This window comes from Cibotium barometz, chromosome 1, assembly GCF_041138505.1.
Source record: "Cibotium barometz isolate CiBa-2024 chromosome 1, ASM4113850v1, whole genome shotgun sequence".
Classification (NCBI taxonomy): domain Eukaryota; kingdom Viridiplantae; phylum Streptophyta; class Polypodiopsida; order Cyatheales; family Cibotiaceae; genus Cibotium; species Cibotium barometz.
Window position 1 is genome coordinate 81,314,348 of NC_141046.1, and position 25,683 is coordinate 81,340,030.

Genomic DNA, 25,683 nt, shown 5'->3' on the forward strand with positions numbered 1-25,683 from the left:
ATGTAAACAACAATGTGTCTACAATGAGTAGCAATCACATAAGCTTAGTGGAATAGAGAAATCCTCAGTGGGTTTATTTTTATTAGACTTTGGTTAGGAAGGTTGAGGCGAAATTCCAAGAATCTTAACATAGCATTTGGTGGTACTACAGGTACTAAAAAATTTAGCAAATTTACATGTATCATGAAAGGGATAAGAGAAAGTCGATCAACCTTTATAACGCCTGATGCTTTAGCAAGTTGTTCATTTATTGATGGGGATAGTGGCTTAAAACAGAGCTTCATGAGGAGTTTGGGATCCTAACTATTGTTAGACCTAGTGTACAAAGAGCCAAAGCAGTGTTGAGAACACCTGGTAGTGATCAAAGTGTATGACAGGTCTATGAGGGTCAGATATCCATTGGACAGGTTGAGATATGATAGGTATGTAGCCCATCATTATGTATATATGGTTAAAGCAATACAAGAAATAGTAGAGCCCACATATTTTGAGGAAACACTTGGACTAAAGCATTAAGAAGATGCCATGTATGAAGAGATGGTTACATTGGATCCAAATGAGACATGGGAGTCGGTGCTTTTGCCTAAGGAGAAGAAGCAAGTGGGTCTACAAAAAGTAAACTAGAATTTAGATGGGTATGTGAGTAGGTAGAACACAAGATTGGTAGTAAGCACATACATATGTCATTGACTATGAGGAGACTTTTAGCTTGGTTGCTAAGATGGCAATCATGAGAGTAGTCATTGCAATGGTTGCTAAGAAATGGTCTTTACATAAGATGGATGTAAATAGTTCTTTTTTACACGCTGATTTATAGGAGGAGGTCTACATAGTGTGTAACCACTAGGATATGAGCACCATGTACATGCAAAGTTTGTTTGCAAGTTGTATAAAGCATTATATGGCTTGAAACAGGCTAGAGCATGGTTAAACAAGACTTAGAGCATGGTAAGACATGAAAAGAGAGTATCCTCTCACTATTGGATTTTACATATCTACATCATATTTTTCACTATATGTGAAAAAGACTAATATGGGCATTGTTCTAGTAGTCATCTATGTTGATGACTTGATTGTCACAAAATGACAGTGATAGAGATGCTCCTTAAGAAAAAGTTTGAAAAATGAGGGATTTGGGTGAGTTGCATCTCTATCACTGTCACAAAATGACAGTGATAGAGATGCTCCTTAAGAAAAAGTTTGAAATGAGGGATTTGGGTGAGTTGCAATACTTCCTGGGTATAGAGATGATTAGACCACGTGATGAGATTTGGCTTCTACACATGCAATATATGCTTTAGACATGCTATCCAACTATGGGGATGATAGGTTATAAGACAATCTTAATACCATTAGAACAGAACACAAAATTGGATGTAGATACATGTGATATTTTGTAGGACCCTACTATGTCAAGGATTTTAATCTACATGACTTATCCCTAAAAAGAGTGATCCTAAAAAGCAACTCATTTTTCTTTTAGACCTATGGTTTTGATCCTTTAGCCTTTCAAGGACTGCCTTAGTATTTGGGGCATACTCCTATGCCTTCTTAGCTATTCGAGCTTGAGCATTAGGGGAAAAAATAAAAATTAAATAAAATCTTTCTCCTACTAAAGTGCCATTGCTAGGAAGGTTTTGGGCTTCTACCAGAGTGGATAATATGTTGTTGGAAATCCCTAAAAAGAGTTGATCCTAAAAAGCAACGCTGCCATTAGGGTCTTTGCCACCTCTCGTAGGTGCAAATTCAAGGTTATTTATGTGCTTCCATAGTAGATACTGTTATTCAATGGCACGGACCAAGGCTTTTCGTTAAAGAGGTTCCTCTAACTATTTGAAGGTAATTGCATATATGATTTGAAGGGGTCCAAGCTGTCGAACCATGCCTCCCAAAAATTTTCAGTACATATGGCGGAAAACACTTTTCAATATCAAGGTTGGAATGGGATCGGGTGTTCTGCGTCCTACTGCCTATAATGAGTTTGTTATAACTTCTAAAGGAAAGTGGAAGCTGAAGGTTAAGTTGGCTACAAGATAAGACCAAGTTAAAATAAAATAAGAACACTTCAAAATTACTAGCTTTCCAAAATTTCCTCAATACTTCCTTGAACTTATGGATTCAACACCACCAAATGACAGTTGCAAATGGGAAAAAAGAGCTTGGCAAGCTCTTCTCGACAATTAGTAGTGTTGGTTGCCTTTATTGATACTATTGGCCCTAAACTCATGTATGGATTTAACCGTGAACACCACAAACAATGATTGTAATGGGAAAAAAGAGATTGGCGAGTCCTTCTCTCGGCATCATCCCATGAAGGCTAGCTAAAGAGAGATTGGTGAGTCCTTCTCGTCTGCATCACCCCATGATGGAGATGACCTTGACTACGTTAGAGTAAAAATATCCATGGAGGAATCGCCCGTGCTTTTTGGGCGAGGGAAAAGCAATGAATGGGTTATATCTAGTGCTACATAATGTAGAACTTCGTACTTATATTATTCTTTGTATCAAAAGTACAAATAAAAAAGAGGGGGAAAAAAGTTAGGTCGTTCTACTGATCTTTTTGATGTACACAAAGTAGCATACTATGGTTCCTAGAACAAAGATAAGGAGGATTGGTCCTTACATTATGAAGAGAGGGTTGCACCTATGTCATTATATCTATGCCAAGCAAGCAAGGGGCTCTCTGCAAAAATTTAAGAAAGAAAACAATAAAAAACATTATACCAAAAACACGAATCTCAAGAGTATATAAGTAACCTAGAATGAAAGTAATGCTATGAACCGACATTGGCGCTTAAAGATTGAATGACATCAAGAGCACCGAGATACAATAACTAGCATGTTTGAGAAAAGCACAACATTCCACGTTTTGCAACGATAAAAAAATGTACTTCTAACACTAAAAGTATACAAGGGAAGGGCATGTTCCTCTATTTATATGAATTTAAGGGGAAACTTGTAAAACATCTTCGCCATACTATGTATAATCTTTTTTTTCTCCACACACAGTACAAATACAACACATAACTTTTTTATGTTTATAATACTTGATGTCAATTAACATTATTCCTGACATATATCTTCTTTTCAAGCAAAGGTTTGTCGACTCCATCATCACATACGACTAGAGCATACAATTGTTTTTTGCGTAGAAATTACTTCACGAGTATCCACAAATTTTTTAACGGTACAACTTTGAAACGATATTTAACGAAAACTACACCTCAAGGGAATGTAGCATGCACAACACTATGCTACATTCCATGATAGTGTTAGTATATTATCAAAATTGAGGTGTACACTATCATTCTAACATTCATAGAAAATGTCATGTATGCTTCTGTATTGTTTCCTTCCTGATTCTCACTAGATGCCTGCTAACCATGCATGGTGGTTGATAAATGCAGGCCCACCCCTGGTCCGGGCAGTGTGAACGCTCCCTAATAAGCAAGTGCCCCTCTGCTTATCGTAGCTACGCTATGGCGACGGAAGGCGCTCCTCCGAGTGAGGAAGCCGTCAAGGAGGCGGTGCTCGAGATTCTGCAGGAGGCGGACCTGGAGAGCACCACCGAATTCAAGGTGCGCAAGCTGGCCTCGGAGAAGCTCGGGGCAGACCTCAATGCAGCGGTCCACAAGAAGCTCGTCAGGAGAGTGGTGGAAGAGTACCTGAGCTCCAGAGCACAGGCAGAGGGCAATCCAACATCAACAGAAGTAGCAGAAGAAGAAGAAGCTCCCGCCGCTGACGCCACTGCTGAAGATGCTGATGATGATGATGTGAAAATCCCTGGACATGAGAAGGCTCGGGACGAAAGTGATGATGGCGATGATGCTCAACCCAGTAGATTCGCTCGCAAGCAAACTCCTGCCCCCAAACTGAGAAGGCAGACAACAGGCGACGATGATGATCAGCTCATTTGCCAGGTTAGTTAATCCAAGCTCTTTATCTAGCCCTATCTTCTGGTGCTTTATGTTCTGACGGGTGACTAAATTCTGCAAATATCAACAAGGTTTCCCTTGATTATATGATTAATTTGGTGATATGTATAGTAGGTGATGAAGATTAGCTATCACTCTCTTGCTTAACCAAATTCTCTCCGGCCCTAACTTGCTTAATGAGGTAGTCCTTGATTATTTGAGAGCAGCTCTTGGTCATATAGGTGCATGGATCGCCATGATGGAATTGAATTTCGACTTATGTATGTTTCTGCTTTAAGTTCTTTATCCCTGCATCATACCATCAGAACTTTTTGATGTGAATGGATTGGAGTGGTGCATGCATATTGTGATGACGCTGAGCTTTTGGCAGAATGAATGGAAGGATTGGTATGACACGATGATGTTGTTTAATCATAATGCTCCTAAATTTTTGTTCTTCACAAACCTAACACATGGCATAAACTTGGTTTCAGCTCTCCAACAAAAGAAACGTTTCTATCCAGAAGTTTAGAGGCAAGACACTGGTTTCCATCCGTGAATACTATGAGAAAGATGGGGAACTCCGACCAAGTGCTAAAGGTATAAGCTTATTGGTTGGCTACACCTACTCTTTTACTGCATTGCTGCACTATAAAGGAGCCATGAGAAACTGAGAGCTTTAGATGGAAGCAAAATGGTCGTGAATGACACTTCTTGAGTGTATGGTGCAAACTGTGGTGGCTGAAAACTGATGAGCATTGAGGAAGGCAATGGCTGGAAAGTGAAGGTTAAATTGGAAGTGTCTGCCCCTGCGTAGGCAGGATTGCCACAATTGCATGTGTGTTGGCTATCAAGTAGTCAACCAACCCCTTGCCATAAAAATAAGCCCAAGTTGCCCACTCTGTTGGTTCTTGCTCATCCTGCTTTCTGATGCTTTATTTTTCTAGACCTGCTCCTCTGGTTGCTGTTGGCTGCAGCGGAGCTGTATTTTCCCTTTGCTACCCCAGTTTTTTTCCATCATGGGTTTGTTGGAGAAGAGCCTTCTTTCTGGCTTTCCTGTTTTTGTTTAAACCCATCTTTCCTCTCATGAACAGGGCTTACAGTGCTGGGCCTGAGTAAATTAATGACATGGGTAGTCTACAAGATTACATTTTCATGCCACGATCACTCCTTTTGCCTGCCTTTGTAAAAGGTAGGTCCACGTGATGGTTTTCATTTTTGGCTTAAGGAGCACTGAAATTAATTTTTATTTAGTTTTTCTCCTGTGTGTGTGTGTGTGTGTGTATTTTTCCCTCTATTTTTCCTCTCTTTTGTCCTCTCTCCCCCTCTAGTCTACAAAGGCAGGCCCCCCTATACCCCCTTATAGAGAAATTTATTTGGAGTTCAAGAGATGAAGAGCATAACCTTCCATTAGATGCATGTGGGCATTTAAAGGACATTGGATGTATGCCATGCTTTACTTAATATAATTTTCTTTTTTGCCAAAAAGGCGGCCTCCCCCCCCCCCCCCCCCCCTTCTCTCGGCTTGTTTTTAGATTCATATCTCTTGGCTCAATCATATGCTTATGTGAAGGCCCTTTTTGAGGATCCTCGAAGCCCATTTCCACCATGTCCCATTGAGTAGAGCGTGGCTCTTGCTAACATCCCACACTCATGAAGTAATTTGTACCTTTGTTGCTTCAATTTGCACTCCTTGGCCTTTGTAGAGTTCTAAGCTTGGAATACATGTACCTTTTCTTTGGTATGTGCCTATGCAATGTGTATGTAGTGGTGGTTACAACTTTTTTTGGAATCTTATACTGCCACGTGTGTAGTTATTGACTAATTTGGTTATGTAGCCAAATTTCGAAAGGTTCTTTTGGAAGTTTCCCCATTTATGCATATTGGAGAAGCTGAGAAGTAGAAGTTTGAGTCGGGTCTTCATCTGGTGTACCAATTGGGATTTTGAAATTGCATCCAAACCACACCTTACAGCAACTTATAGCTTCGGCATTGGCTACGGATCAACTGGAGTTGAAGATCAAGCAATTTGAGAGGGTAGCATGGTTACAAAGCAAAAGAGAGGGCTGTCCCAAACCTGGAAAAGGGTGGACAGCCACTAAAAAGGGACTTTAAGAAGGGCAAAAGTGGAGGGAAAGCTGAAAATCCTCCTACCAAAGATGGTCCTACAAGAGGCACAGGTTTGGGATCACTCTAGAGCAACGAGAACGATATGCAAAGGAGGGTAAGTGCTTCTCTTGTGGGAGTAAAGACCACATGTTTAGGGAGTGTCTGCAATGCAAAAGAAACAGGAGGATAAGCAATCAAAAGTAAATGTACATGCAGTCCCGGATGTACAAGGAAATACAAGGCATGACAGTATAGAGAGGGTTGTATGCAAACCATGGGTTCAAATTAAGGATCAGCCTGTTCTTTTCATGTTTGATGATTGTGCCACCGACACTACATCTCTACACATGTGGCAGCTACATTGGGCATTGAGGTTGGGGACATGGGACCCCAAATTGAAGCAGAATCTGCCTTTGTGGGAAAGGAGGTGCAGGTTACTCCTCTTATTGTAAAGTTGTGTGTGCATATTCAGGGATATTGAAACCGGCCTCTGATAGAAACCAGAGTGCGGTAGACTAGCAGTCACCCGTCCACTTGTAGTCTAGATGTGAAAACAAAACAGATTGGAGCTAGAGTGCCCAAATCTGAAAACAAAGCGACACCTATTGGCCCCAAAGCTTGGCGCCCCTTGCGGTATTTCTTTATTCAATTAAAATAATATGAATGGCTGAGTACAACAAAAATCAGCCAAGAGTTTACACCTATATGTCCAATCTGACGGCCCACAATGCCTCTTAGCACAGAGGATCTTTGCACACAGATTTGTGTTCCACAATAACACACTGTGCCTCCCTCTGATCAACCAAGACCACTAAGCAGGGCAGCCATGAGCATACGTCTGGCATAACTCAAGTGCATGATACAACATCTCAGCTCATACATACATATGCTGTCCAAACTCTGTCTCAACCCTTGTCAATCTGCCATACCCCTCCTCTCACAAGGGGCCAGATAACTCATATCTGCAACAGACATCAAGCAGTAGAAAGAGAGATAGATGAACAGAAACGGAGCTTACCAAATTCAGCTCGTGAAACAGCACTGGAGGAAGCAACGGTACCAATCTGTACTTGCAGGCACTTGTTTCCACAACCCTGCTTCACACATGTGTTTGTACTTGTCTGTACCCTCCTCCTTGTGTTCACTTCTATGCTGTCTTTGAAAGTACAGATCTGAAAAACAGCCCCGTACCCGTCTGTACTACCTCGGGATACGTGCCAGGAGTTGTACTTGCACACGCAGCCTGCTGTCCACACTTGTACTCGCCTGAACCGGCGTAATCAGTTCAGTCCAGCATCTGTCCTGCGCCGCCTGCAGCAGCTCTGTTCAGGGAAGCTTGTGTCAGCCCTGTCCGTACACTGTACGGCAGTCGTACAGGGCTGTACGGCCTGTACCTGAACCTGCAGCCACCTGATGACAGTCGCCTGCTATGGCTGCCTCTGTTCCCCAGCTCAACGCCGCCTGTACTCAAGAGTACCTGTAGTCGTACAGGGTTGTACGGCTGTTGTACGGCCTTCTCCAGCACACAGCTCACAGAAAACAGCAGCAACAGCATGACTTCTTCTCCTCAGCTTTTCCACGCATGTACACGAGCGCTTGAGAACTCCACGATTCCTTTTCCCAAAAGCTAGAGAGAGGGGGAGGAGAGAGAAGCACTCACTCCAAAAGTGGAGTGGCCTCCTCCCCATAAAAATCCTAGGGCCCCCAAACTTTAAAAGTTCCCTAGGGCCACTAAGGCCTAGGGGCAACTTTTATAAACATTAGAAGTTTAATGTTCTAGTTCCCCCCTTCACACCTAGGGATGTCCACACATCTTAAACTCTGTCCGGGCATCCCCCATGTGAATCATAAAATATTTTGACTGCGCAACCACCATGCCCACACTTGTGCTGTTCCATTTTCACAGGGCCATGACATACCCCCCTCTTGAAAAATGGCAAGCGTCCTCGATTGCATTTTGGTGATGCATCAAAATATCCAAAGTGAAATATACAATATGGCAAGATCAGCGTCCCAATCTCTCTAAGCCATACACATGTATCATCATTCACTGCAAACCAATGGCATAGTAATAGTCCAAGTTGTATACCACTGTGAACCATACATATCCACAAAATCTCATGTGACTAGTACACATATATCATAGAAGTCCCATAAACAGATGTACTGTCAGCCTCAGTACCTTCGGGTGAGAGAAAATCTGCACCAAGCGACCTCTAGATGTCATCTGAGCCTGTTTGTATCAAGGGAGTGGAGGTGCTACCCCCCTCTTGAGCATCAGGTAATGCTCCAGACCCATGCTCTGCTGAACCTGAATGAGCCACAACAAGAGTCGGCTCTAACTCAAAGGCATCGAGATAAAGCTGCAAAACCTGAGGTGAATCTGTTAAGTCACCTTCCTCCATCCACTTCGCATCCATCGGTGAATAGTTCTTGAACTTCACAAGATAGCGACGGGAAACTTTACCTCGTACCTTCCTTTCTTTATGTGCCAGTATCTGCTCTGGAATCAGAACCTCATCAAGTTCCTCAACTTCCGGCTGAGCCTCATCTGATACATCCTCAGGCACATCCCCACGGACAGGTCTAAGAAGACTCACGTGAAAAGCATTGTGAATCCTCCAGTGATCTGGTAACTTCAAACGATAGGTTACCTCACCAATCTTTTCCAAAACCTGAAAAGGCCCATAATAACGCATGCTCAATTTAGGGAATAAGTGCTCTTTACCCTTCATCTTCTTGAGTCTAGCCTTTTCAAAGCGCAAAAGAACCCAATCACCCAATGCAAACTGTAAATCACGTCTGTGACGGTCTGCGGCGTTCTTTTGCTTCTACTGAGTTTTCTGGAGGGCCAACTTAACTCTCTGATAAGCTTCATCCAAGCTCTCCACATACTGATCAGCCTCAAAGATCTTATCCTTTGTATGCAAAATGGGTGGAACCTTCTTCCCTCCTTCTACAATCTCAAAAGGCGCCTTGCCTGCCGAGCTATGTACAGTGTTGTTATATGCAAACTCCACCAAAGGAAGATACTTTTCCCATTGTTGCTTGTGCTTTGACACATAACACTTGAGAAGATCCAACACTGTAGAGTTAGCCTCTTCTGACTGACCATCTGTCTGTGGATGAAATGACGATGAAAACTTGAGAGTTGTACCCATGTTGTCAAACAACCCTCTCCAAAACAAACTCGTCATCCGTGGATCACGGTCACTAATGATAGACGTAGGCAAGCCATGATACTTGAAGATGTTCGCCATGAACAACTTCACCATATGATCCACTTTAATTGTCTTCCGCACGGGAATGAAACGTGCCTGCTTACTGAACCTGCATATGATAGTCCAGATGGCATCATTTCCCGTTTGTGTCCGTGGAAGATCAAATACAAAATCCATGGCAATGCTCTCCCAAGGTCTATCCGGAATAGGTAAAGGCTGTAATAACCCTGGTGTCTTCTGACGGTCAAACTTTACCTTCTGACATACGATGCATTGCCTCACAAAGGCATCAACATCTCTTCTCAAGGTTGGCCAATAAAAGAAAGTCTCCACTGCTTTGACCGTGGCGTCAATACCTCTATGACCTGCATACGGTGGAGCATGACTTTCAATCATAACCTTGAGTCGCAATGGCCTGGTAACACACAGTCTGCCATGCATCAATAAAAACCCATCTCTGAGAGTATAGTGCTCATGCCGCTGACCCTCAGACATCTGATCATACAACCTTTCAAAGTCCTCATCATGGGCATACTGCTCTTTCATTTCATCAAGCTCATGATGATAAGCAAGTGAAACTGCAGAGACCTGTGGCTTGCGTGACAAAGCATCTGCCACTACATTCTTTTTGCCTTCCACATGCACAATCTGGAAGTGAAACATCGACAAAAAGTTTGCCCAACGCATATGCTTCTCTGAAAGCTTAGTTTGCGTGAGGAAATAACGCAAGGTTTGATGATCTGTCTGTACAGTAAAATCAGCCCCAAGCAAGTAGTGTTTCCATGTAGAAAGAGCGTGAATTACAGCCAACATCTCTTTCTCATAAACCTGTAAATGCTTCTCAGCATCTTGCAAACCTCTACTCTCATAGGCTATCAGATGTCCCTCTTGCATGAGAACTGCACCAATGCTACTTCCACATGCATCACACTGGACAACAAAAGCCTTTCGGAGGTCCGGTAACACCAATACTGGGTCCAAAGTAAGCTTTTCTTTGAGCTTTTTGAATGCTGTAATTTCCCGATCAGCCCATCTAAACGGAGTTGCCTTCTTCGTCAAAGCATGAAGAGGCGAAGCAATTTCAGCAAAGTGCCGTATGTAACGCCTGTAATAGGAACACAATCCTAGAAAGCTGCGTACATCATGCACGGTCCTCAAAGTTGGCCAATTAAGTATTGCTTCCACCTTTGCTGGATCCATATGGACTCCATGACCAGACACAATATGCCCCAAGAAATGTATCTCCTGCAAGAAAAACTCACTCTTCTTGCCATTAACCACCAACCTATGGTTTCTGAGTTCTGCAAACACAATGGCCAAACGCCTTCTATGCTCTTCCTCAGTTTGTGAATGCACAATCATATCATCAAAGAATGTGCCCACAAACTCTCTATGAGGCCTGAAAATCCTGTCCATCATTCTGTTAAATGTGGCAGGCGCATTTGTCAAACCAAAGGGCATAACCAAGAACTCATACAACCCAAACGTGGTTCGGAAGGCTGTCTTATGCACATCCTCGGGTCTAATGCGTATCTGATGATACCCGCTTTTCAAGTCAATACGGCTGAAAACTGTGGAGTCCTATAAGCAGTCCAAGATGTCATCGATCCTCGGTATGGGGAATCGATTCTTGATGGTATTCTTGTTCAGCGCCCTGTAATCAATACACATGCGCCAAGAACCATCCTTCTTCTGCACTAAGAGCACAGGTGAGCAAAAGGGTGATGAGCTAGGCTGTATCAACCCTTTATTCAAAAGCCTGCACCTGACTCATAATCTCTTCCTGTTGGGCTGCACTAACACGGTACGGCGGTCTATTCAGTGGAGTACTACCAGGAATCAGATCAATGGCATGATCTTCTGGCCTCTCAGGAGAAAGTTCTCCTGGCAATGACTCGGAAAAACAATCTTGAAACCCACATAAGAAATCAGTCCTGTCCTTATCTAACATAGATAAATTAGACTTAGACTCATCATCCTGTGCATCCTTTACATAAGTACGCGGAAAGATGCTTTTTCATTACTGATGAAATCGCCGAAGCGGATACAATTGGAACAGATTCCCCTTTGAGTTTTACATCCAATACATGTTCTTTCCCTCTATGAGTCAGAGTGATTTTCCTATTGTAAGTATCCACCACCGCATGTACCCTGTGGCACCATGGCATCCCCTACAAAACATCACAGCCATCAAGTGGCATGATAAAGAACTCTTCGCTGTCCACATAACCCTGCAAATGAAGCCGAAGCTTCCCAATGATAGGAGTAACGGGTTCTGCATACCCTGGACAAGCCATAATAGCCTCATGTAACGGCCCCATCTCCTCTGCGCGAATCCCCAATCGGCCAGCCAAATCTGGTGAAATGAAGTTGGCTCTAGCACCTGTGTCAAAGAAGATCAAAGCATTCTGATCTCTCACTTTGCCCCATGCCCTGCACAACTCTGTAGCTTCACCACCTAGCTGCTCCCCCACAAGATCAGGAACTAAGCCTGCAGAAGGCTTTGGTTTCTTTGGCTTGGGCTCTCCTTTATTGTCAGAGTCCTTTTGGGACAATTGAATGACATATGCCCCTCTTCAGTACAGTAAAAACACTTTTGAGCATCTCTCAAAGCCTGTCTTTCCTCCGAAGTCCTCTTGGGCATTGGCAACTTCTTATACTTTGTCTCTGAAGACCCTTTAGCATCACGAGAAGCATGCCCAAATTTTTCAGCTTTCTTGCTCAATTTCTTACTGCCTTTAAACCCAGATGAACCACCTGTGAGTAACGCATTAGCTGTCATAGCATTTTCAATCATCTGTGACATGTTTGTTACTCTTGTCTTTATACAATAATCTCGTACCTCTTTGGGCAGCCCACAACAATACTTCTCTACCTGCTCAGATAATGGCACGGCACGGTAAGAAGTCACTGGGAGTAAAGCTTCCCAAAACTTCTTGTTATAATCCTCCAAACTATCACACCTTGAAGCATCCAGCTTGTGCCATGCGGTCATAACATCCACCTCAAATGTAGATGTGAGCCATACGGAAGAGAAAACCTGTTTGAATTGGACCCATGTAGTGGGTGCTATGCCCTGCAAAAGAAGAGTAGACCACCACTGCAAAGCATTGCCCTTGAGAAAAGTGGCAGCTTTCCTCACTTTAGAGGACTCTGTGTAATTCCCACCAGAAAAAGCAGCATCAAACTGCTGTAAAAAGGTAAGTGCTTTAAGTTTATCCTTGGCCCCACTGAATGTGTCAAACTTCACTGCAGCTCCCCCTTAATCCTTCGCCTTTCCCATAGGCGTTAGATTATCATATGGAAGTGTCTTCGCAAGATTGCTGCCCCCAACATTCATACCCATCATTGGGTCAACATTTCCCATTCCCACACCAGGCATACCATACATTCCAGCCATGTTTCCAAACATTCCATTATGCATACCTGGCTGCATGCCACCAAACATATTGCCTTGCATCCCAGGTTGCATGCTTCCAAACATATTTCCTTGCATACCGGACTGCATACCACCATACATATTCCCTTGCATGCCAGGCTGAAAATTGGCTCCAAAAGGTCCATACATACCCATGCCTCCCTGAGGATAGCCCCCAGTCATGGATTGGAACACCGAGCCACCACCAAAATAACCTGGATGCATATTCTGCTGAGGAATAGGTGGCTGTCCATAGAAGGAACTCTGAGAGTTTGCACCATAAGCATGCTGCATATTCGGAAACTGGCCAAAAGATGGTTCCTGTGGGATGGCACCACTATGACCCTGAGGAAGATTCTTTGAACGAACCTTCTTCTTCTTTTTCTCGGGCTCTGTGCGAGATCTCATAAATTCAGCAAATCTCTCACTCTGTGTGAGCTGCATAAAAGTATCCATAACACTAGCCAAGCGATCTTTGAACCGAGCATCATCACCCTCTTTACCATGCACATCTTCTAGCTGTGTTACATCCTCATAAGGCTCAACATTTGCAGCCTGTTCTCCTGCAAAAATATCCTCAGATACATCTCTTTCAGGAGAAGTCTCTTGCTCTTCTTCTTCATGATAGAAGTACTCATCCTCTGTATCAGACATGTTTGCTGAATTTTCAGCGATGGCTTTCTTCAAAGCAACCACGAGCTCACCCCCTTCAGAAAGTTGATGATTGGTCCCGGCAACGGAACCTTGAAACCGGCCTCTAATAGAAACCAAAGTGCGGTAGACTAGCAGTCACCCGTCCACTTGTAGTCTAGATGTGAAAACAAAACAGATTGGAGCTAGAGTGCCCAAATCTGAAAACAAAGCGACACCTATTGGCCCCAAAGCTTGGCGCCCCTTGCGGTATTTCTTTATTCAATTAAAATAATATGAATGGCTGAGTACAACAAAAATCAGCCAAGAGTTTACACTTGTATGTCCAATCTGACGGCCCACAATGCCTCTTAGCACAGAGGATCTTTGCACACAGATCTGTGTTCCACAATAACACACTGTGCCTCCCTCTGATCAGCCAAGACCACTAAGCAGGGCAGCCATGAGCATACATCTGGCATAACTCAAGTGCATGATACAACATCTCAGCTCATACATACATATGCTGTCCAAACTCTGTCTCAACCCTTGTCAATCTGCCATACCCCTATCCTCTCACAAGGGGCCAGATAACTCATATCTACAACATACATCAAGCAGTAGAAAGAGAGATAGATGAACGGAAACGGAGCTTACCAAATTCAGCTCGTGAAACAGCACTGGAGGAAGCAACGGTACCAATCTGTACTTGCAGGCACTTGTTTCCACAACCCTCCTGCACACACGTGTTTGTACTCGTCTGTACCCTCCTCCTTGTGTTCACTTCTATGCTGTCTTTGAAAGTACAGATCTGAAAAACAGCCCCGTACCCGTCTGTACTACCTCGGGATACGTGCCAGGAGTTGTACTTGCACACGCAGCCTGCTGTCCACACTTGTACTCGCCTGAACCGGCGTAATCAGTTCAGTCCAGCATCTGTCCTGCGCCGCCTGCAGCAGCTCTGTTCAGGGAAGCTTGTGTCAGCCCTGTCCGTACACTGTACGGCAGTCGTACAGGGCTGTACGGCCTGTACCTGAACCTGCAGCCACCTGATGACAGTCGCCTGCTATGGCTGCCTCTGTTCCCCAGCTCAACGCCGCCTGTACTCAAGAGTACCTGTAGTCGTACAGGGTTGTACGGCTGTTGTACGGCCTTCTCCAGCACACAGCTCACAGAAAACAGCAGCAACAGCACGACTTCTTCTCCTCAGCTTTTCCACGCATGTACACAAGCGCTTGAGAACTCCACGATTCCTTTTCCCAAAAGCTAGAGAGAGGGGGAGGAGAGAGAAGCACTCACTCCAAAAGTGGAGTGGCCTCCTCCCCATAAAAATCCTAGGGCCCCCAAACTTTAAAAGTTCCCTAGGGCCACTAAGGCCTAGGGGCAACTTTTATAAACATTAGAAGTTTAATGTTCTAGTTCCCCCCTCACACCTAGGGATGTCCACACATCTTAAACTCTGTCCGGGCACCCCCCATGTGAATCATAAAATATTCTGACTGCGCAACCACCATGCCCACACTTGTGCTGTTCCATTTTCACAGGGCCATGACAGATATCTCGACCATGAACATTTCTTGGTTGCTCCACTCAATGGATGTGATGTGTTACTTGTCAATCCATGGCTTTATCGTCTTGAGCCCTTCAAGGACTACAAGACAAATAAGATCACTTTTGTGCATAAGGGCCGTAAGCATGTTATTGATGCCGGCAAGGAAGGGGATTCAATCCCAATTGTATCCCACATCCAGATATATAACGCAATGAAAAGAGTCTGTCATTCCAAGTCTTCGTGTTGCTACTCAAGAGGGTTGGGATGGTAATCCCTTAGCAGAACGTCTGTATATCCTTGAGATAATGTAGAACATAGCAATGTTCATATGGATACAAGATTGGCTGAAATTTCTAAATGGCTGTAAAGATTATTTTGCTGACACATTGCCCGCGGAGCTACGTCCAGAAAGACCGGAGGATCATCACATAGATGTTGTGCGAGCTAGTTCTCCACCTAACAGGCCCGCATATCGTGTGAGTGCCGCACAGTAATTCGAGATTATGAAGCAAGTTAATGAGCTTTTGGAGAAGGGCTTGGTTCAGTCGAGCTCTTCACCATTTTGTTCTCCCGTGCTTCTAGTACAAAAGAAGAATGGCTCATTCCGTATGTGCATGGATTACAGAGCTTTAAACAAGCTCATAATCAAGAACATGTTTCCTATTCCACGCATTGATGACATCCTTGATAGGTTGGATTAATCGGCATGCTTTAGCCATATTGATTTGAAGAGTGGGTATCACCAAGTGCGTGTAGTACCCTCGAATGTACATAAGATGGCATTCCGGACAGCTTTTGGTTTGTAAGAGTATTTGGTCATGCCTTTTGGTCATACGAATGCCCCGACAACATTCAACAGAATGATGGATCGAATTTTCCGTGAACATCGGAAATTCACAGGTGTCTTTTTTGATGACATCTTAGTGTTCTCCAAGAATGAGGAAGAACATCGAGCTCATTTGGCCATTGTCTTTGATGAGCTACGAAAGCATAAACTCTTCATTAATGCCAAGAAGAGTGAATTCTTTCTTTCAGAGATACACTATTTGGGCCATACTGTTTCAAAAGATGGTGTCCGTATGGAGCCAGCAAAGATTGATACAATCCGGAATTGGCCAGAGTTATCTAATGTACACGAGGTTCGAAGTTTCGTTGGTCTATGCTCATATTACAAGCGATTCATAAGGCACTTTGCTATTATCGCCTCGTGGTTACATGAGTTGACTAAGAAGAGAGCATCGTTCAAATGGACTAATAATGAGAAGAATGCCTTTCATCTCAAGGATGCAATCGTACATGGGCTAGTGTTGATCATTCCAGACTTGCATAAACCATTCAGTGTAGAATGCGATGCATGTGGGAGCTGTCCTAATCAAGAGGGTCATGCTGGGGCTTATGAGAAACAACAATTGCATGATGCCGAGGTTCATTTGGATGTCTATGAGAAAGAACTCTTGGCTGTAATTCATGCCTTGAAAATGTGGAAGCATTACCTACTTGGGGCTGATTTTATAGTCAAGACAGATCACCAAAGTTTGCGCTCAAGCCCTTTGGGGCTAACCAAGGACCTCAGCCATGTACTTGCATTCAGTCACCTTTTTGTACCATATGAAATACAGAAAACCAAAACACCTCTCTCTCTCTTTTCTCTGTCTTAATCATGTTTATTTCAGCATCTTGTTCTTAATCAGGCTTAGGACTCTGGATCAGTACAACAAAGGCTTCCGTGCATGCAATAACCCCGCTTGGTTTTGGCCCTTGCTGTTAACAAGAGTTGCCTTGGGCATTGTGGGCTAGGAAGTCTTGGGCTTTCCACCATTGTACTTCATCTCGGCACTTTACGTGAGCGCTTGCGCCCGTTCGAAGGTCGGTGGTTCAAACATGTGCACATCCCATTAGATTTGCATGTCTAAACCATATACATGAATTGCCCTTTCTTGTCCTCGGATTTTTGCAACGGGAAAGCCAACTGAGTGACTTTGTTGGCAAATTGGAGACCCGATTGCACGTTTTGGCACAATCCCTTGAGCTCATCCTCGATCCGCTCAAGATAATGAGGCGGTAGAAACCGATTCTCGAGATCGGTGACAAACTGGCCCCATTCATAGTCAGCAACCCCAAATTGGGAATTGGCCTAGCCCAATGAATCCACCAAGATACAAAGTACTGACCTTGAAACATTTGAACATGACAAAAGTTATGCTAAAGATAGCCTTTGTCCAATGAGTCCACCAAGATATAGCTTCCCCTTCTATGTAGGAGCTAGCTAACACAACTTTTTTCACATCTGACTTTCTACCTTGCAAAATAAGCTCGGAATTGATGAATCCAAGAATACAAAGATGTGGGATCGAGTTTACCATTATACTCACTAAAATTCACCTTCTCGTGAAGATGAGTCGAGGAAGTGGTTGGTATTTCCCTTTCGTCGAGAGCTGCAAGGAAATGCTCGTGCTCCTCATGTCCTCTTTGTTCCTCCTGTGTGGTAGCGTGAGCTGTTGCCTGTGTCCGAAGCTCAAACTCCGCTACCTGCAATTCATGTAAAGCATGGGAGTGCTGTGTGAACTCTGTAGTGGAGTTCGCTGAAGGAGAGATCTAGGTGAAAGCTTCCCTCCGCGGGGGGGGGGGGGGGGGGGGGGGGGGGGGGGGGGATATCGGAAGAGGTAGCCGCTTTTCTAGGGCTTAAATCAAAGCCTTTTGCTCAAGCAGTTGTTCCCCTTGTTGCGTTATGAATGGGGGGGTGCTAGCAGCATCTATAAACCAACCACACAAGCATATTTCTTTCTTTCTTTCTTTTTTTCTTGGCTGAATTTCTTCACCAGAAGGCAAAGCTCTGAAACCATTGTATATGGAAGTTTACAGACGAGAATACTGTCAGTCCTTGGTTCTTGATGATGAATAGCACAATGTAGAGATGATAGCACAATGTAGAGACAATAAGAGTGCAGAGAGAGAGAGAGAGAGAGAGAGAGAGAGAGAAGAGAGACAAATACATAGTATTGGGTCCCGAATGCCCTCTGAAGTCCCCTCGCGGGGGGGGGTGGGGGGGCGCTTTTCCAGGGCTTAAATCAAAGCCTTTTGCTCAAGCAATTGTTCCCCTTGTTGCGTTATGATGGGGGGTGCTAGCTGTGTCTATAAACCAACCACACAAGCATATTTTTTTCTTTCTTTCTTTTTTTCTTGGCTGAATTTCTTCACGAGAAGGCAAAGCTCAGAAACCATTGTATATGGAAGCTTACAGACGAGAATACTGTCAGTCCTTGGTTCTTGATGATGAATAGCACAATGTAGAGACGATAAGAGTGCAGAGAGAGAGAGAGAGAGAGAGAGAGAGAGAGAGAGAGGGGGAGGGGGGGGGGATTGGAAGAGGTAGCCGCTTTTCCAGGGCTTAAATCAAAGCCTTTTGCTCAAGCAGTTGTTCCCCTTGTTGCGTTATGAATGGGGGGTGCTAGTGGTGTCTATAAACCAACCACACAAGCATATATATATATATATATATGTATATATGTATGTATATATGTATGTATGTATGTATGTATGTATATACATACATACATACATACATACATACATACATATATATATATATATATATATATATATATATGTATGTATGTATGTATGTATGTATGTATGTATGTATGTATTTGGCTGAATTTCTTCACCAGAAGGCAAAGCTTTGAAACCATTGTATATAGAAGTTTACAGACGAGAATACTCAGTCCTTGGTTCTTGTTGATGAATAGCACAATGTAGAGACGATAAGAGTGCAGAGAGAGAGAGAGAGAGAGAGAGAGAGAGAGAGAGAGGAGACAAATACATAGTATTGGGTCCCGAATGCCCTCTGAAGTCCCCTCATCACGTATGGTGTATTTGCTTTATTGAATGAGTAGAATGACAGATTCTGGCTGTAAATAGCCTAGACTGAACTGACTTTGGACAGCTTCCCTTGGCTGAGGTCTTTCAACCTGAAGACAAATCCCTTGATCTACACTTTTCCACCTTTGCTTGGCCCCTTCTTGGCTTGTCTACAGCCCTTGGACTTCAGCACTTACATATTTATGAGATGGATTATGCCTATTGCTGCTCATCACTTATATAGTTCCGGCGCATGCTAGTCGGCTTGTTGAAAAGCTGTCGGCTAGATGAGAGCCCTGCTGGTCGGCCAGTACAAATCTAGATGGCCTGTTTCATGACCAGCTGATGTTGCTAAACATGCAGGCGCCTTTCACACGTGTCTAGGCTGCTGGCCGACTAGGCCTGTTCGGTTTCCATCATTGGCAGCTGAGAGCCTGATGCCCCATGTCTGGTGTTGCTAGTTACCATTTGGTATGGGTTCACACACACCAACCTACTGAGTCTTGTCCATTGGTGCCCATGCATCTGGCTAGAAGCCCACTAAATGGCTGGTACAATCTCTACATCATTCCAGAGGGTGACAAACGTGTGGGGCTTGCACTGACCTCATGCGTGGGACATGCACACCTGACCATGACCCTCTATAGTGGATCCCTCGCTGACTTGTCCCGGACAGGGGCTCACAAAGCGCTAGTTACCAAGACCTGCACCTGTTGTACAGATATGTATGCACGTGACACCTTAGGCCCAATCACAATGTCTTGTAGGTAGTAGGTATAAGACAAGTGGCAAGGACCCTGATTTAGGAAAGACGAGTTTTATTCTGGAAGAGGGAGATTGTAGATGGGACAGATCAAAATCATGCAGCTCATTTTGGTTTTGGGATGGTGTTTATCAAACTTAGATGTTTCACTCTTGTAGCATCATGTGGGTATTTTTTACATGGTTTTGTTTTTTGTGTACAGGAATTAGTCTCTCAGTTGATCAATGGCAAGTTCTAAAAAGCAATGTGTCTGCCATAGAAAAAGCCATCGAAAAACTTCAGTGATAATATATGAGCCACACCTTTTTCCACAAAGTAAGAAAATAGATTACTTCGAGACAAGCTAGTGTAGCAAGGACTAGTGATGTGTATATGAAATGTTTTGTATGGAGACATGGACCTTTTTGGAATGCTATAATTATAAACTCGGAATGTTTTGTTTTTTTTTTGTTTTTGGTCTTCTTGCTACACAGATGCCTCATCCAGGAATGGTTGCTTTACACATCAAATGTGATTGTAATAAATAACTTTTTCAAAGCTTATTTATGTTGTTGGTCTGAGGGAGCTATCTAGAATTTGGTCTAGGAGTTGGTGAAAGACTATTTCCCTAATGGTTTGCACTAGAATTTCAGATCCGGTTTACAACTAAGCTTTGCAAATAGAGCTGCATTGCCACAATCATTATGCAGAACAGTTCCTGTAGATAGATTGGTGCGATACAGAGAATTATATCTGTAGATAGATTGGTTCGAGAAACAAAAAAGAAAACTGGGAAATTGGGAGCATAAAAGTGATCCATAAACATTGAACTTATTTTCGGTAGGAATACCTTTCAGGCTAGGCACGATGCACGTTTAACAAATATAGGCCTGAACAAACTCTAGTACCATTCCCATTAAACTTCTTTCTGGGCAATTTTCCTAATCTACACACTAGGTCCTCCCCTGCGCCCATACAAGGTGACACCCCTACAGCAGCCCGCTCTGAACCCGGCACCTAGGCTGGAACATTCGAACATTTTATCAACTCATCAACGGTACCTCTCTGCTATGTGTAATGTAAACGTGACTTCTAACAGATCGTTGCAAATTAAAAGACATGTATGTATATTCTCTCTCTCTCTCTCAGTCTCTCTCTCTCTCTCTCTCTCTCTCTCTTTCTCTCTCTCTCTCACACACACATATACAGGTGTGTATGTGCGTGTATATATAAATATATGTACATAAATATATCTATACGTGTGTAATATATATACACACACACACACACACACACACACATATATATATAACGTATATTCATGTGTGTACACACACACACATGTATGTATACATGTATATGAACAAATTCATACACATAAATGCATACATTCATACATATAAATATATATATATATTTCTATCTTTTTCTCAATCTATATATATATGTGTGTGGAGAGATGTGTATGTCTTTAAGGTCACCAAGAAATATCAATAATAATTGATGTAAGAACCCTATGTTTATGCACTAATATGGCCATGTTCAGGGACGTAAGAACATACAGTCAGAGTTTATACGTGAGCAGTAAGATCCAAATGCTCTGAATTCTCAAAGCCACATACTGATAGTCTATCACCAAGGATTATCCGAGGGTCCATTGGAGAAGCGAGAGCTTAGCTTAGCTTTCATCAAATTAGAATGTTAATACCCAAACAAAGTATTAATAACTTCAAAGTTTACATGCAGGATGCAGACATCAAATGTATATGCCAGACAGTAATCTCCATAAAAGCCCCATTAAATTGGGATTTAGAGACTCATTATCTCATAGAACTCCTAATCAAAACCAGAGTAACAGTATTCACTCATAACATTTAGAGAAACAATTTGTTTTGAAAGGCTTCGTTCCTCAGCCTCAAAGTTTTGAGATTTTTAAAAATAAATATTTTTATTAATCATAAATATTTAAAACAACATATAAAAGCCACCTAAAAACATAGTATGGTGATGGAAAAAATCTTGAGGTTTTGAGGTTTTTAGATAGAGGAGCAATTGCACATGGACATGATTTTCCCTTGCAGTCACCTGTTGGCAAGTTCCAGGGGCGTGTTTAGACCTATAGGACAACGTTTTGTGCATCGGGATAGTGGGCAACAAGGCGCCCATGGTCTGGAGAGGTGTGGACAGTTTGGGCTCTTCCTTTTATGGTCATGTTAATTTGGCCTAGCTGGTAGTTGGCCGACCAGTCCTATAGACACCCTTAGAAGGGTAGGTCTCAAGGTCTTTCTAGGCATGGTCCATATACAAGAATATGCAAAGCCAAAATCCCGTGCAACGAAGAGTAAGTTCTGTGTCATTAGAAGGCATTTGTCAGTGGGAGACGAGAATCATCAATTTAGGGTATGTCATCAATTTAGGGTATGTATGTAGCCAAGGGGAGTTGCTCGTGGACATGATTTCCTTTTAGTTTTGAGGTTATTTAGACCAAGGGGAGTTGCACATAGACATGATTTTCCCTTGCAGCCGCCTGTTGGGAGACGAGAATCATCAATTTAGGGTATGTATGTAGCCAAGGGGAGTTGCTCATGGACATGATTTTCTTTTAGTTTTGAGGTTATTTAGACCAAGGGGAGTTGCACATAGACATGATTTTTCCTTGAAGCTGCCTGTTGGCAAGTTCCAAGGGTGTGTTTGGACCAAGAAGGCAACCTCAAAAAGCCTCAAAAACCTAAAAATCAAAGGAAATTTGAAAGAAAGCGAAACCTAAAATTTGGGCAAAACTGTCGTACAACAAAGGGTTTCAAGGGTAAATTTTGAAAGTGTTTCGAAGTTTTGAGGTGTCAAGAGTTAGAAATGGGTTTTTTTGTGACTATGATATGTGTGTGTGTGTACATATATACATACAAACACCATACATGCATTTATATATGTGTGTTTGTGTACGTATATAAATGTGTGTGTGTGTGTGTGTGTGTGTGTGTGTGTGTGTGTGTGTGTATACCCATGGATGTTATCCAAACACACTTTTCACTTCCAAATGCATTGACTTGTGCCTTTCTAGTTTCTTGTTTTTCCTTGATATAATTGAAATAAAACAACCACTATCTTCAAGCTTTTGAATCCACGGTTAATCAAACACATAAACCACATAGCCCACCTTGGTGGATGATCTCCACCGATCCATTGGAATCACTAAATTCATAGCCGTGTGAGCACAAACTCATCCTCTGCATATTCAATCTCGTGTTTCTCTTGTGGTTGTTAAAGATCAGAATACCAAGAATAACAAGCTTATCCTTCCCATTCCTTTTTGTACCATCCATCAACTTCATTTGCAATCTTTTTGTCCCTTACATCAATCCATGATTGTGAACCATGCACAATCTTTTTGTCGCTTACATCAATCCATGATTGTGCACCATGCACATAGCTAGAACCATCTTCCTCACACACATCATGAGAAATGTGACCATCAATACTCCTATCCCTCCTCTGAGATACCGTAGCATTGAAATCACCATCTACATGGACAATCCCAACAAGATGATCTACATGGTTTTCCTCTTTGCTAAAAGTAGACTCGTCATCACTTGAATCGTTATCCATGCCCTCACTCAAAACAAAAAGATGCTTCCACTTGAATTGTTATCCATGCCCTCGTTATCCATGCCCTCACTCAAAACAAAAGATGCTTCCACTTGATTCTCTTCAATCTCATCTTCACTTGAAGAGTCATGGTTGTCCACATTTTCATTTTCAGCTACCATTTCATGAATCCCCTTTGCATACCTCATTGGTATCACCATCTTCACTTGAAGTATCTTCACAATAATGATGATACTCCAAGAGAACTATGGACTGAAGTGAACTCCTTGTGGAGTGCCCACAAAGTGATGAATTATGCATGTGGAAGAGTCCATACAATGACAAAATCTCATCAAGACCAATGCCATCGTCTTCCTCCAAAATGCAATGAACCACTTCCTTGAAACCTTTGTCTAGATTTTGGCATTGTGTGGAAGAGTCCACACAATGCCAAAATCTCATCAAGAGCAATGTCATCATCCTCCATAATGCAATGAACCACTTCCTTGAAACCTTTGTCTAGATTTCGTACAAAACCCTCAATGCTTTCTTTCTCTTTGATGTGTGGCACAAAGAAAGAAATATGCTCCTTTGGATAGTTAGAGTATTTTAAATAGTAGCAATGGAAATAGAAAGGTCTCATATTTTTGTTGTCGTTTGAACACAACCAATGGCCAAGGTTAACCTTCAAACACATCAAACAAGAACAAGAAATGGTGCTCATAAGCCTCTTCGAGCATTAGCATTGCAAAGAGTTCTTGCCAGGATGTTGTCATTCAAATGACACATCCATTGGCACTCACAAGCCTCTTTGAGCAGTAGCATTGCAAATACATAGACCACATCTTTTTCCACACAGCCCACACAGCTAAAATTACAGGAGTGGATGATTTCCACCGATCCATGTGAATCACTAAATTCATAGCCATGTGAACACAAACTTATCCTTTGCATCTTCAATCTAGTGTTTCTCTTGTGGTCATTAGAGAGCGGAATACTAAGAATCATAAGCTTGTCCTTCCCCTTACTTTTTGTATCGTCCATCACAAAGGTTCTTCATCCACAATCTTTTTGTACCTTACATTAATCCATGATTGTGCACCATGCACATAGCTAGACGCATCTTCTTCACACACATCATGAGAAATGTGACCATCAATACTCCTATCCCTCCTATGAGGTACCACAATATTGAAATCACCATCCTCATAGATGGCCCCATCAAGATGATCTACATGGATGTTCTCTTTCTTGAAAGTAGACTCATCATCGCTTGAATCATTATCCATGCCCTCACTCCCAATAAGAGATGTTTCCACTTGCTCCTCTTCAATCTCATCTTCACTTGAAGAGTAATGGTTTTCCACATGTTCATTTTCAGCCACCATTGCATGCATACAATCCCCTTTGCACACCTCATTGGTGTCACCATCTTCACTTGAAGCATTTTCACAATAATGATGGTGTTTTAAGAGAACTATGGACTGAAGTGAACTCCTTGTGGAGTGCCCACAAAGTGATGAAGTACGTATGTGGAAGAGTCCACACAATGTCAAAATCTCAGAGCAATGTCATCATCCTCCTCCATAATGCAATGAACCACTTCCTTGAAACCTTTTTCTAGATTTTGTACAAAACCCTCAATGCTTTTCTTCTCTTTGATGTGTGGCACAAAGAAAGAAATGTACCGATACTTCTTTGCATAGTTAGAGAGGGTAGAGAGGAGAGAAAAATTACACTTAAGTGGAGTACCACACACACTCATAATGAAGCCATCACATGCACTCAAGGGAGTACCACCATACCCAAGAGCTTGGAGCTCCAAAAATTGTAATTCTTGATTAGTATGAGTTAATTTTGTTTAGGGCTTTACAATTTACTTATATACCTCATCCCCTTTTCACACACACTCATTAGTGCCCATGCCCACACTTAGGCCTAAGACCATGTCCGTATCCCTTGGGGCATTATTTACACATATCCATGGCCCCTACATTACAGTGGTAGAGCACTCCCCACAGAGGGTAGAGTTGGTACAGCTGGTTGTTTGTATAGGTGCTTTCCCAGACAATCCAAAATGCCTCTCGACAAACACGCACTCACTACATAATGACCACACACATCCAAAACCAAATGGCTTCATCCATTGAGCACAAGAAACTTTTGTGTACACATCACATCAACGGATAATGCCACATCCTTTTGCAGCCTGGATAGTCCTCCCCACCTTGTGGTCTTTTTGGCACCAATTCTCGCACCCATGTCGTCTGTCCATCGCTCCCAATGGTCTAAACTCCACCTTTTCAAGGCACTCCAACAATGGCTCCCATTCTTGCATACAACATCCATCCATGCTTTCCGTCCATTGCACCCCGTCCATTGCACCGTATGGTCTAAACTGTACCTTTTCAAGGCACTCTAACACTTGCTCCCGTTCTTGCATACAACATCCATGCCAACACTTTGCATGGATGCCCTTGATGTTGTTGTCTTGAATTGTTCATTGAGTCTTGTTCTTACTAAGTCTAATCTTCTTTCTATCCATGAAGCACATTTTCGGCGTCGCATACCAAGGACTATTAGTTTTTCATCTGCACACCTGACATGTTAGGCCTTCATGAAGATGCCACCAGAGAAGCCTCCATGTTGCCCAA

The 25,683-nt window shown here is 42.8% G+C and overlaps 1 protein-coding gene across 2 annotated transcripts; it reads left to right on the plus strand.

Moving 5' to 3' along the window:
• The first annotated feature begins 3,399 nt into the window (after positions 1-3,399).
• KELP (transcriptional coactivator p15 (PC4) family protein (KELP)) lies at positions 3,400-20,007 on the plus strand. 2 transcript variants are annotated; one of them, XM_086807025.1, is made up of 3 exons: positions 3,408-3,920; positions 4,409-4,514; positions 19,668-20,007. In XM_086807025.1, exons 1-3 carry the CDS (start codon positions 3,480-3,482, stop codon positions 19,748-19,750), a joined length of 630 nt encoding a protein of 209 aa, XP_086663151.1. In that variant the 5' UTR covers positions 3,408-3,479; the 3' UTR covers positions 19,751-20,007. The 2 variants fall into 2 exon arrangements, with proteins under 2 accessions (XP_086663155.1, XP_086663151.1); XM_086807029.1 differs by lacking the exon at positions 4,409-4,514 and having other exon boundaries at positions 3,400-3,920.
• Positions 20,008-25,683: the final 5,676 nt, after the last annotated feature.